Source organism: Galeopterus variegatus, unplaced genomic scaffold (assembly GCF_000696425.1).
Source record: "Galeopterus variegatus unplaced genomic scaffold, G_variegatus-3.0.2 Scaffold2342, whole genome shotgun sequence".
In the NCBI taxonomy this organism is placed as follows: Eukaryota; Metazoa; Chordata; class Mammalia; order Dermoptera; family Cynocephalidae; genus Galeopterus; species Galeopterus variegatus.
The window spans coordinates 209,709-223,194 of record NW_007728453.1 but is presented as its reverse complement, the minus strand read 5'-3'; the positions used below and the strand labels follow the sequence as shown (position 1 = coordinate 223,194).

The following is a 13,486-nucleotide window of genomic DNA, read 5'->3' as shown; positions in this document are numbered from 1 at the left end:
TAAAAATTGGGTTCTCTTCACATGAAAAGGTCTCTCAAAATATAGTATTAAAACATGACTTTTTATGACTATGAAAGTAGTGTCGACTTAAGCAAACATAGTACAAGTGTGATTTAAGGTACAGAAAATATAGTGATGTATAAAAGTGAGGTAAAAATCACCTCTAAATCCTAGTACCCCTGAATAATCACTGTTAAAATGGACTTTTGCAGGTTTTTTTTTTTTTTTTTACCTTTTTGTCTTTTTTACTGACTGGTAACGGGATCGCAACCCTCGGTGTCGCGCCCGTACCGGGGACCGGCAACAGGATCGCAACCCTCGGTGTTGCACCCGCACCGCGCTCAGCCAGTGAGCGGGAACCGGTCTCCACATGGGATCTGAACCCTCGGCGGGAGCGTCGCTGCACTCCCAAGCGGTGCACTCTCCAGTGCGCCACCGGGCCGGCCCAACTTTTGCAGTTTGTAAAGAAAAAGTTTGAGATAAAATGAATGCCAACTACCTGATCCATAATATTCCTTATTCGAGGACTTGATTCAAGTAACTGTATTGAGTTACAGGCAGGCCTGGTTTCTCTTGAATAGGTAAAAGACGTCATGAAGGACGTCATGTCAGACCTGCAGCAGACAAACAGTGAGAAGATCCTGCTGAGCTGGGTCCGTCAGTCCACCAGGCCATACAGCCAGGTCAATGTGCTCAACTTCACCACCAGCTGGACAGATGGACTTGCTTTTAATGCCCTGCTCCACCGACATAAGTGAGACATTACTCTCCTTAGAAGTGGGCTTTACAAATTTGTGTCTCCTCTCTGACCCTCCCCCTACTGCTCCCTGAAGCCTCCCCACTGCTTTTTTCTCTGCACACGCTCTACCAAACATTAAGAAAAAAAATATCATGAAGGAAAACTACCCATCGAGTCTATTTCCATAGAACTTAAGTGCCACAGGGCAGCGTCCATGGTTTCTTCTGCATATTTGTAAGTTAAAAATGTAAAATAATTCACATAGTTGAATCCCACTCATTCAGCACTAACTAGTAATATAATACAAAGAATCGCATTAGCTTTTGTTCTCATACCAAAAGCAAAACTCTAAAATTCAATGCAATCCCCAGTTAAAATAGCCAAATGATTTTTTAAAATGAAACTTATAAACAAATTCTAATTACAGTCAGGCACCCCAAAACGACGTTTTGGTCAATGATATACCACATATATACGATGGCAGTCGGAGCAATGTGCTGTACCATAGAGCGTAGGTGTGTAGTAGGCTACACCATGTAGGTTTGTGTAAGTGCACTCTGTAAGGAAAACTACCCATCGAGTCTATTTCCATAGAACTTAAGTGCCACAGGGCAGCGTCCATGTTTTCTTCTGCATATTTGTAAGTTAAAAATGTAAAATAATTCACATAGTTGAATCCCACTCATTCAGCACTAACTAGTAATATAATACAAAGAATTGCATTAGCTTTTGTTCTCATACCAAAAGCAAAACTCTAAAATTTAATGCAATCCCCAGTTAAAATAGCCAAATGATTTTTTAAAATGAAACTTATAAACAAATTCTAATTACAGTCATGCACCCCAAAACGACGTTTTGGTCAATGATATACCACATATATATGATGGCAGTCGGAGCAATGTGCTGTACCATAGAGCGTAGGTGTGTAGTAGGCTACACCATGTAGGTTTGTGTAAGTGCACTCTGCTAGAGCTGGATTTTCCGTTCTGCTAATCTTGATCTTCTAATGGGGGAATTTAGTTCATTAACATTGATTGTGATAATTGATATATTTCGGTTCATTTTTACTACCTAGTTTGAGCTTCTCATTTCTCTTGCCTTTTCTATGTCTTTTTTCTTTCTTGTCTTCTTTTTTTTTATTGATGGTTTCTCCCTCCCCCACTTTTTTTCTTTTGCTATTTGGAAAATATTATATATTATAAATACTATCTTATGTACCTTTTAGTGGTTACCCCGGAAATTTTTATAGCCATATTTAATGAATACATGTACCTTAGAATGTGTTATCTGTTATTTTCATTTGAAAGTACTTCAAAAGGTTCGTGGAAAGATTCGTACTAATTTTAATTTAATTTTTCCATGAACTCTTTGAAGTGCCCTTGTATTTGTAAATTACTTGCAAGTATTATATATTTGACAAGGCTTTGGGATAGAAAAGATACACATTTCATCTTCACTGCATGGTGATTTCAGACCTGATCTCTTCAGCTGGGATAGAGTTGTAAAAATGTCCCCAATTGAGAGACTTGAACATGCCTTCAGCAAGGCTCATACTTATTTGGGAATTGAAAAGCTGTTAGATCCTGAAGGTATTGTTCAATGTTTAATATCAACCTTGATTTTGAAATAAAATTTTGAACACTTGAAAAGCATTGTTTTTTTCATTTTAAAATAAATTATGAGAATTGAGGAGTCTTTTTCTTTTTTAAGTATAGGTGCAAGCCATTGCACTGCAGACAAGTTATTAGTACTTTTGCACTTAGCAATCTATAGGATCCTTTAGGTAGAAATTTAATTACAGCATTGGGTAATAGTTAATCTATTTCAAGTAAGATTTAAAGTTTTAGGATGTGAAGACCTTGAGGATGTGAAGACTTTAGTTACAAATGTTGCAAAGTTGAATTCTAGACTTATTTTTACAGCACGAATAAAGTTTGTGTTTTTATCTTAAGTGTTAACATAGTGTAGCTTATCTCTGAGCATTTTGGGGAAACTTTTAGGGAAAATTTTTAAAAAATGGAATACTGAACAAAAATAAGTAATCCTCTTTGCCTTTGTCTCATACATTATGATATGAAGTAGCAATTTCCTGAGCTATGGTATTGTAAAGATTACATATTAGGTATTGTTTATTGGTACTAAGGAGAGTTATTTTATATCGAATATTGAGCAGTTCACATATTTTGGGCATCTAATTTAAGCTGGTTCTTATTTTCTTCCACTTACAGATGTTGCCGTTCAGCTTCCTGACAAGAAATCCATAATTATGTATTTAACATCCTTGTTTGAGGTGCTGCCTCAGCAAGTCACTCTAGATGCCCTCCGTGAGGTAGAGACACTGCCCAGGAAATACAAGAAAGAATGCGAAGAGGAAGGAATTAATATACAGGTACAGGTAAATTTATATTAAAATGTTTGGCTTGCCGTATTTGTTTTCTCATAGGTACTAGATAAAAACACTTTCAGAGGGTTATTTTGCTGCCTGGTAGCATCCTGGTTTCTCGGCTTACATTAGCATAAGAAGTTCAGTTTATCTGTCAGTGTGCTGTCACCAGTACGTAATAGAAAACCACAACTCCACTGACTTTATTAAGAAGGAAAATGTATGATTTCATACAACAGGGCTACAGTTAGGGCCCAGGGCTGTTGATCGTGCTGCATAACCTGCTTAGGAAACTACGTTTCTCATCATCTGGCCACCGCCTTTTATCACTGTTGTCATGTGCTGAAGATCGTTTTTCTCATGTTAGCCTAGTTTTTTTCTAAATACTAATTTTCTTTTTTATTTGCCATCGAAAAATAATTTTTTCCCTATATTCTTACAAGGGCTATCAAAATTGAGGTTCATTTTCTCTTTCATTTAGGGGCTGTTGATCGTGCTGCATAACCTGCTTAGGAAACTACGTTTCTCATCATCTGGCCACCGTCTTTTATCACTGTTGTCATGTGCTGAAGATCGTTTTTCTCATGTTAGCCTAATTTTTTTCTAAATACTAATTTTCTTTTTTTTTTGCCATCGAAAAATAATTTTTTCCTTATATTCTTACAAGGGCTATCAAAATAGAGGTTCATTTTCTCTTTCATTTAAGAGGAGTAGTCAATAGTAAACTACTTGGCAAGTTATTCATGAAAGGGCTTACAATGGTTTTATTCATCTGGACGTAAATGAGGTTCCCCTTCCCCCTCCAGAGATGTAAAGTTAAATTTTTTTCTCCTTTACTTATCCTGCTTTGAATCAGTACATATATTGTCTTATTCTGTTTTAGTCTAACTAGTCCTCCTAATTCATAAAATGAGAGAATCTCAAGAGTTGGATGAGAATTTAGAAGTCCCTCGGTCCAACGTTTTAGCAGCCAAGCCACCAAGAGATTACACGTGGATTTCTAAATTATAAGAAATACGTTTTAAAGAGGCAGATAACATGGGCTCTGGAACTTAAATTTCATTCTGTTGCTACTTGTTTTAGGTCAGTTACTTAACCTCTCAACCACCGTTTTATTTGCAAAATGTGGTTTAAACCACTGACTTCAAAAAGATAATGAATTCAAAGTGTCTAAAGTGATATTAACAAGCACTCAATAAGCAGCAGCTATCATTATTATTTTTCCTTTCAATTTGTTTTGGCATCCTCACTTAACAAGTTTCCTTTTAAAAAATATTACTTAATTCCCTATAATGATAATAGTCTTGAATCAACATAGCATCCTTTTTTCGCTCCTCTGAGATTCAGAGAACTTACTTATTATTTTAAATTTTCTTTGGGTAGGATGGACCAATACTTCTATTTTCTGCATTTCAAAAATAGCATGATTTATAGAAAAAGAAAAAAAAACTTATTGAGGAAAAGAGGGTGAGAGATGGGGCCTGATTGTGAACCTAGGGCTCTTTTTAATAGTTTTGAAAATCAGTTGATGCTGAGGAAAAGCTCTAACTTCTTATAGTTGACGGAAAAAGTGCTGGGAAGCATTAGCCTCTAGTAGTAATTATTATTCTCCATCAATGATGCATCTTTTTAGGTGGCTCAGTTAATCTTCTGAGTTTGCCTCTTGGTTTTAGAATAATTTATTTCTTTATTGGATTGGGGTTCCTTTTGTTAGAAAGATGGGATATTTTAATTCTTATAGTTAAGGCCATTCTCTCTTAAGAAGGAAAGAGACTCTATTTGCCTTTTATGATGTGTAGATAAGATAACCACACTTCTGTTTAGGGTTCAGGGTGCCGTAAGAGCTGCAGAAACCATTTGCTGTTTGATTAAGAGCAAGTGTATTAACACTAACCTCTTCATTTGCATGCTTTCATTAGTGTCTTCAAGGCTGAGTTACATTAATTGAGAAATAAAATGTGATCAAGTTGTAATCATCTTACTTTTTCCCTTAGCTTTCCGTCACTACTTTCCAATGATCACTGATAGCCACACTTCCTCATCTGCCCTGTCCTTGCTACAAACACGTTGGTGGTCATTGAATAATTCCTGCATTTCTTTTTAAATATCTGTCTGTTGAAAGTCTCCTCATGCTTTAATTAGTACCTTCGAAACATTTGCACTTAAGTAATGCCTTTCCTCTCTTGCCTCATAGATGCTGGTGCCTATCTAAGGGACGTTTTCCTTGTCACTAACTCTCCTAGTTCTTAGGTATCCTCACTATAGTATAGAGGTGTAGTACTAAATGATCTCCAGGGTTATTCTAGCTGTACAGTTTTAGGATTTTAGGTCCAGAACTCAACTCATTTTCCTCTCTGTCTTTGGCACCGTCTGTCTCTTAATTATCCAGTGTTTAGACTCTGTGCTCACTGATTCATTTTTTAACTCCTGTATTCAGTTTACCGGACATGTTTGATTCTTCCTCCAAAATGTCTTTTATGTGTCTTTTCTTTCTGTTTCTGCCTTCATATTAATTAAAGACCTCCTCTTCTCTTGCAGTTTACAAGACCCAGCCTACCTCCAAACTGAAGTCATAGTGGAATTTTATCTCTTCTTCCCCAAGGTTCTTGTATATGCAGGTTCCCCTCTATAAAATACACCTCCACCCACTATTGCATGGCAGGCTTCCCATTTTTCCTAAATTTGGATGGAACCTTTTCAGAGAAGTCTTTTCTGATTAATCTTTTAAGATTCAACCTCTCTCTCGCTGACACAGTATTTTTGCAAACTATGTTAAGAATTTGAAATTGTATCTTAAGAGCATTGGGAAAGCAGTGAAAGGTTTTAAGCAGGGAAGTCTTATGATGTGATTACATTTTCAAAAGATCATTCTAGCTGCTGTGTGAGAAATGGATTGTGGAGGTCAGAGTGTGGGTGGCAAATGAGGAAACAAAGACACCTGTTAGCAGGCTATTGTAGTTCAGAGGGGAGATGTAGGTGTTGTGGAGACAGGAGGGTCTGGATGGATTTGAGATAAATTTCCAAGGCAGGAACTGTTTACATATTAAATGTGGGAGGTAAAAGAGAGAAACCAAGTCTGGCTCCTTGCTTTTAGTCAGAGTAATTAGGTGCATGGAGGAGCCATATGCTCTGAAATGGGGAAGCATGCAGAGGAACAAGTTTTGGAAAAAAATGAAGATTTTAAATATGGACATGGTTTGATGCCTATGAGACATTGAAGAAGAGCTGTTAGGGTAGTGGGATATAGGAGTTTGGAGTTCAGACTCCTTGATGATTAAAGATGGTTCTTTAAATCCAGTAGGAATAGATTCAATTACTCAGGCAAAGCATACAGAGAGAAGAAAAAAGAGCCAAGGACTTAGTTTTGAGGAGATTTGTTACTCTCAGGTCAGCAGGTGTTTTGAACCAGGAGAAAACCAGTGCAGTGTTACTGAAGGAGGGAAAAGAGAGCTTCCAGCAGCTGGGGAGTGGCCAGCCACGTGGCATGCCACTGAGGACTGAAGTAAGTAACGTGGGGTCGGTTGGCAGGTCAGCTCATTTGGTTAGAGCATGGCGTTATAATCCCAAGGCCAAGGGTTTGGATCCCCGTGCTAGCCAGCAGCCAAAATAAAACAAACAAAAAGAAATGTGGGGTGACCCTCACCCTGGGTTTGCTTGGAACAGTTCTGGTCTGCATGTTGTTCTAGCAGTTATGACCCAAAATATTCTAGTTTGTTGGTTAATTATCTGGTCACCCTAATTAATGCTGGAAAGTGGATTTGTCAAAAGGAAGGTTGCTGGTGATGTTGGCAAAAGCCTTTTCAGTTGGGTAGTGGGGGAAAATACCACGTCGTAGTGAAATGCTAAACTAGCTGTTGATGCATGAGCACTTCTTATGTTGTTCTCTACACATTCCTGTACGTTTGAAGTATTCTATTTAAAAATTGTGGATAAGAGATGATACTGTGGAGACGGGATATAGGCAAGTTTTAAAGAAGTTTTGCTGTGAAAGGGAACAAAAGAATGAGAGAGATGATTGTGCTGGTTATAAGATCCTATAGTATATAAAGAAAGACACTAGATGCTTAGAAAGAACTTGAGAAAAATTTATTCTATGAGCCCTTAAAAAAAAAGGTCATTGAGTAAACTAGAGGGCACTTGCCTCAAGTTAATACAATCAGCATGACAGCCCTTATGTACGGCTCTCTTTTAGTGTCTAAAATGCAGTGCCAAGATGCAATTCCATAAAAGCAATTTAACTAGGGATCAGAGCAGAGTTCTACTCTCTCTCTCTTTTTCTTTACATTACATGTATCCTTTCAGGCCCGTTATGTTCCAGTTGCTCTATGAAACATTCCTATTTTAGCCATTGATGAATTCAAATAGCATCCCTTGTTGGGACCATGGATTTTACAACTTTGTGATAGTCATTTCATTTTTGTTCAGAAGTGACTCATATGGGTTATTTCTCTCTGCCAACTAGTCGAGCAGAGAACTCTTGAGTACATGCCACTTTTGTTCATTTTGCCATCCTAGCGTGCTTAATAAATGCTTTCTGATTCATGGCAATGCTTGCCCAATTCCTGAGAACTGGATTAATGTCTAAGACATGGTGGTGCCTACTTGGGTTCTCTGTACAGTGTGTCCTTGTTGAACCCCTCTTAGCTTCACGACAAGTGTGGGTTTTCCTTTGCTTTGTTTTTACAGAGTACAGCACCGGAGGAGGAGCGTGAGAGTCCCCGAGCTGAAACCCCCAGCACTGTCACCGAGGTCGACATGGATCTGGACAGCTATCAGATAGCACTAGAAGAAGTGCTGACCTGGTTGCTTTCTGCTGAGGACACTTTCCAGGAGCAGGATGACATTTCTGAGGATGTGGAAGAAGTCAAAGACCAGTTTGCAACCCATGAAGTAAATATCTATAGTTGGTGAAGAGGGTAGATCCACCATGGGGCCCGTGCCTTAATCGGGGGCTCTACCTTGATGTTTATTGTTTACTGAATTCTGCTCCATGGAAAGGTCATGGCCTATTTTAGGACCTGTGATATTTAAATAGGGCTTTATTATAAAATTGGTGCGGGTGATCAGAATTGGATTTCAGATTTTAATCTTATCGTAACTTGTATGTTTTGTAGAGCCACTGACAAAAATCAATACGTAGTACTGCTCATTTCTGAAATGTATTGTTATAGTTAAAAAACAAATTGGCTAATCAATACACCACATTTTTAAGTTTTGAGTGTTCCCAGGAAGTGATTATTTTTATTTGTTGTATGATTAAATAAGTATCATACCCAGTATTCCTGTATAATTTTATAAAATGAAAGTATCCTGCTATTTTGAGGACATATTATATTGCAGTGAATTTGCTATATGGAGATTTCTTGTTGGTTAAGCAGTTTTTGTGTGTGTGTGTGTAGGTATGGCTCTAACAGATCTTATTTGATGTTTTGGATTGAAAATAATACAAATGGTAGTATTCCCTAAGCAGTTTCTCTTGGGCAAATGTGGTGTTTTACTTACTATATTTACTCATAATTCCATGCTTATGATCTGTTAGTAGCATAATCAACATTTACTTAAAAATAGCTGGTATTATCGGATGTAACATTGTTCTCTTTGGTCTATTTCTTTTTTCACTTATGCCAGGTGCTTGTTTCCTACTTGCAGAGCTTAAAAAATTGGTGCAAGTATGCTTGATTTGCATTCTACTAGGCTACCTTTTTCTGCAGCATTGATATTTAGGTTAGGCATTAGCAATTTATTAAGACGATTTTTGCAATGAGCAGCTCACAAATCATGGTGATGGACCCTTCTAGGCTTTTATGATGGAGCTGACTGCACACCAGAGCAGTGTGGGCAGTGTCCTGCAGGCGGGAAACCAGCTGATGACACAAGGAACTCTGTCAGATGAAGAGGAGTTTGAGATTCAGGAACAAATGACCCTGCTCAATGCTAGATGGGAGGCGCTTAGGGTGGAGAGTATGGACAGACAGTCGCGGTGAGTGGAAAGCCAAGAAATTAACACATTATTCCATAGACTGCATTGCATAATCTGGCTGAAGGAGAAGTCTGCATGTCTCTGAAAACAAGATCATTACAGAACTTGCCTTATAAAATTCTGACTCTTTTCTACTTGTAATGTTGCCGGAAGTTTGTTTGATCTTTGTTTCCCGTTTGATGTGTTGGCCAAACCAAAAGGTAAAAATTGGTAAAATTAACAAAAAGGGAAAAGACATTTTATATGGACAGGTATTTGCAGTATTAAAATTGTCTAACCGTTAAGTCAGTATGAAGACACGACTACATAGTATTGATCTACCATTCTGTTTTGTAACTTTTTTTTTTATTTTATTTTAAAATTATTTTAAAAACATTTTTATTTATTTATTATTTTACATTCTAAGATGTTGTGGAGCAGTGGGGGAAGTCAGTATGAAGACACGACTACATAGTATTGATCTACCATTCTGTTTTGTAACTTTTTTTAAATTTTATTTTAAAATTATTTTAAAAACATTTTTATTTATTTATTTATTATTTTACATTCTAAGATGTTGTGGAGCAGTGGGAGGGGGAGGGGGAGAAGCGTGGGGGTCGAGGAGTGGGGCTGGCCCACAGCCACTCCTGTGCTGACCTGGTGGGGGGGCATGGCTGAGGCTCACAGCCCCACCCCCATTTGGCTTGGGGTGGGGGTGGGGGTGCCGGTGGCAGCTAGGTTGTTGCTGGGCTGGATGCGGATGTGGGGCTGAGGCCTCTGGGACCCTGTAACATTTTTTTTTAAAGCAGTTTTACCCATGGTTTATTTTATTTTATGTATTGTGTATTAAGGAACAAACTGCATTCCATTGCAAGTTCCACCTATTTAATAAGCAGGAATTCCTGACTGAAGAAACAATGATTCTGTTATGAATAGGGTCCTGTTATTTGTATTCTTTGACTTCATTTAATGGACTCCATTTAGGAAGAAAATAAGATTTTTTTCCTGGTTTCTACATTTAAAAACTAAATACTACTTTACATGGTTAGACAAAGGTGTGCTCCCTGGTCCTGTTTCTCATGTGCTTGGAGTGTGTATTTGCCTTTGCAAAGGAACGAAGCTGTTGAGAATAATGCTCTGTTCCCCCGTGGCCAGGCTGCATGACGTGCTGATGGAACTGCAGAAGCAGCAGCTGCAGCAGCTCTCCGCCTGGTTGACACTCACAGAAGAGCGCATTCAGAAGATGGAAACTTGTCCTCTGGATGAGGATTTAAAATCCCTGCAAAAGCTGCTAGAAGAGCATAAAGTAAATCTGTCTCATATTTCTTATATGTCTTATGAAATATGAAAGTGTATCACTTAGCATTCTCAGGGGCTGATGGCTTCTGTCATTACCATGGAGTTGGGACACTTTTTCAGTGTTCTCTTTATTCAGCAGCTCATGGGGTGGAGCTCATGGGGATGTGACTTTTCTGAGATAGGGATGTGACTTTTCTGAGATGAGGATGAAAGTGCACATGAAATTTTATATGTGGGCGGTTTTCTTATGAAAGTCCATCACTTTCATAGGACTTGAGAAGGGTTTTCTTGGGCCCATAAGTGGCGAAGAGCCCTAGTGTGCTGGCTTTAATGAGGTGTGTGGGGGAAGAAGCAAACCCTGAGATGTGTCTGTACCTAGCCCTTTAGGGAAAGCTGTTGTTTCTCTGATTATGAAAACATCAGGTACTAGGTGGGAACCAAAATTTGGTGGACAATTTAACTTGGTCACAAGTTTAGGAGATAACTTTTCATAGTCAAGGTAAAGAAAGGTAGAGAAAAATATCTTCTCTACAAATTGCTTGAAGAATTTTATCAATTAATGAAACATCTAGATAACAGATAAATGAAAGCTTTAGGGATACATTAAACAGAACTGGAAGGCATTTGACAACGCTATTGATAGTGCTTAAATAAATTACTCATTTGCATATATCTAATAACTCTGCTCTTCCCAATTGCAGGGGTGAGGATGGAAAGTGTCCATATATCCTTATTTGCTTTCTTGAGTAGCTAATCAGAATAGTTTCTATCATACAACATTCTGCTTATCTCTTATTTTATACCATATTGCACTAGCAAAAAGGATCTCTGACTCTGTGCTTTGGACTTTTTTGATTTACCAAATTTGCATCTTTGTCTTAATTCCTAGTATAGAAGACCCTCAACTCTTTTATGCTATTTTGATTTACCAATTCTGCGTCTTTGTCTTAATTCCTAGTATAAACATTCAACACTTTTGTGCTACTTTTTTTTTTTTTTTTGCAGAACTTTGATTAAAAGTAATGACATCCATTTGCATTCTCTTATTACATTGCATTTTTAAACTGCTTTGGTTCATAATGAAATGTAAAGATGTATAACAGGCTTGTTTCATTAGTAGAACACTTAGGGTAATGATTAGAAATTTAAATATGATGCCTCATTAAGTGTCTTTAATTACTATTGACAACTGAGTGGGATTTGAAATAGGTAAATGTAGAAATAATGGTTTATCTTAATTTTTTTCTCTAGAGTTTGCAAAATGATCTTGAGGCTGAACAGGTGAAAGTAAATTCATTAACTCACATGGTGGTAATTGTTGATGAAAACAGTGGTGAGAGTGCTACAGCTGTTCTAGAAGATCAGCTACAGGTAAGGACCCTGTAAAGAAAGATAATCTTGAAGGGCCTATGATCTGAGGCGCAATTACATGTTGCCCCTATTCCTGTCTCATTGTCTATCTGGAAGAGTAGAGAAACCTACTTTTGATTGTACTTCCCAGTTGGGGTTCCTCAGCTTGTGAGTTACAGGTATTGATTCTCTTACTTCAGCCCTTGGGGTGAATGCACGGGGCTGGGTGCAGTCCCCAGCTTCCTTGTGCATAATATCAACAAAATTTGGAAGCACAGGAACCGATCTCAGCAAATGTACTAGAGTTCTTGCTCAGAATCACTTGCGTATTTGTTAAAATGTAGATTATTTGGCTTTGCGTAGACTTGAATTGGGGGGTGAGGAGAGGGCCAGTGAGTCTGCACTGTAAAAAAACAAAAATGTATATGCATACTAAAGTTTGAGCATTTCAGCTGTGTAGGATTTAATATCCCTGTGTCTTTGGCAGATCAATGTGTGGATTTCAACAACAGTTTTGGGAACCCCAATGAATTACTTCTTTTTGCACAAAGGCAATCATGTGTCTTTACATATCTTTATAAAGAGATTTATTGGTATTTCATTTGAACAATACTTGGATTACCTCATATGATATTGTCAATTTATGATTTGCAGTAACTGTCAGACTATAATTTCATCATATGAAATACTTTTTCATTTGTAATATTTAAAATCAGCCAGTGGTTCTGAGACTTCAGTGCAGTAGTATTTAGTTATTACAGCAACCAGAGAGCATGCTGAGACTGGGGACTGTCTTTGGGCTCTAAGTTCTCTACTCTTTGCACTATAAAAAACTTACTCTAGTATTAAATATCAAAATAGTAGGGCCGGCCCGGTGGCGCACTGGAGAGTGCGCCGCTTGGGAGCGCAGCGGCGCTCCTGCCGAGGGTTCGGATCCCATGTGGAGACCGGTTCCCGCTCACTGGCTGAGCACGGTGTGGGCGCAACACCGAGGGTTGCGATTCCGTTGCCGGTCAGTAAAAAAGACAAGAAAAAAGGAATAAATAAATAAATAAATAAATAAATATCAAAATAGTATAATATGAATGAAATAATTCTTGTTCACATGTTAGTAATGTAGAAATAAATTTTAACATTAGTTAATCATTATTTATAAAAGCATAATAAAATTCTCTGGGGGAATCATCATGAAGAATGATTTGTTTAAATTAATCAAATTAATTTACTTAGTATTGCTAATACAGTCATGCATCACTTATCAACAGGGATATGTTCTGAGAAATGTGTTGTTAGGCAATTTTTTTTGTTGTGGGAACATGATAGAGTGTCCTTTCACAAGCCTAGATGCTATGGCTTACTACACGCCTAGGCTGTATGGTATAGCCTAGTGCTCTGACTACTGGTGCTGCAACCATATGTGGTCCATCCTTGACCAAAACATCGTATGCACAACATGACTGCTTGTACGATTCTGTTGCTAATTTATGTGGAATTTTCTATAGATCGTGTAATGTAAACAGAGCAGATCAATTAAGCATTTTATTGTTTCATTGAAATTCTCTTATTCAAAACATAGTTTTGATAAAGTTAAACATTTTCCATAATTTTAGTACTACAGATAAAAATTTTCTTGGCATGTAAAAGGTGTTAAGAAATATAATTGATATACTGATTTTTTTAAAGATAATTATAGCTTGAAAAATTTGAAGCACAAAAAAGATATGTTTGCTGTATTTTGAAGATACATGTAAAAATG

The 13,486-nt window shown here is 37.6% G+C and overlaps 1 protein-coding gene across 1 annotated transcript in view; it reads left to right on the top strand.

Annotated features, from left to right (window-relative positions):
- Positions 1–13,486, top strand: part of UTRN (utrophin) — a 288,470-nt gene that overhangs the window by 72,508 nt on the left and 202,476 nt on the right. The window contains exons 6-12 of the mRNA XM_008581386.1: positions 582–754; positions 2,213–2,328; positions 2,968–3,128; positions 7,809–8,012; positions 8,921–9,102; positions 10,237–10,387; positions 11,632–11,751. Of these exons, the coding sequence (XP_008579608.1) occupies positions 582–754; positions 2,213–2,328; positions 2,968–3,128; positions 7,809–8,012; positions 8,921–9,102; positions 10,237–10,387; positions 11,632–11,751 (1,107 nt within the window). The remainder of the gene's footprint in view (positions 1–581; positions 755–2,212; positions 2,329–2,967; positions 3,129–7,808; positions 8,013–8,920; positions 9,103–10,236; positions 10,388–11,631; positions 11,752–13,486) is intronic.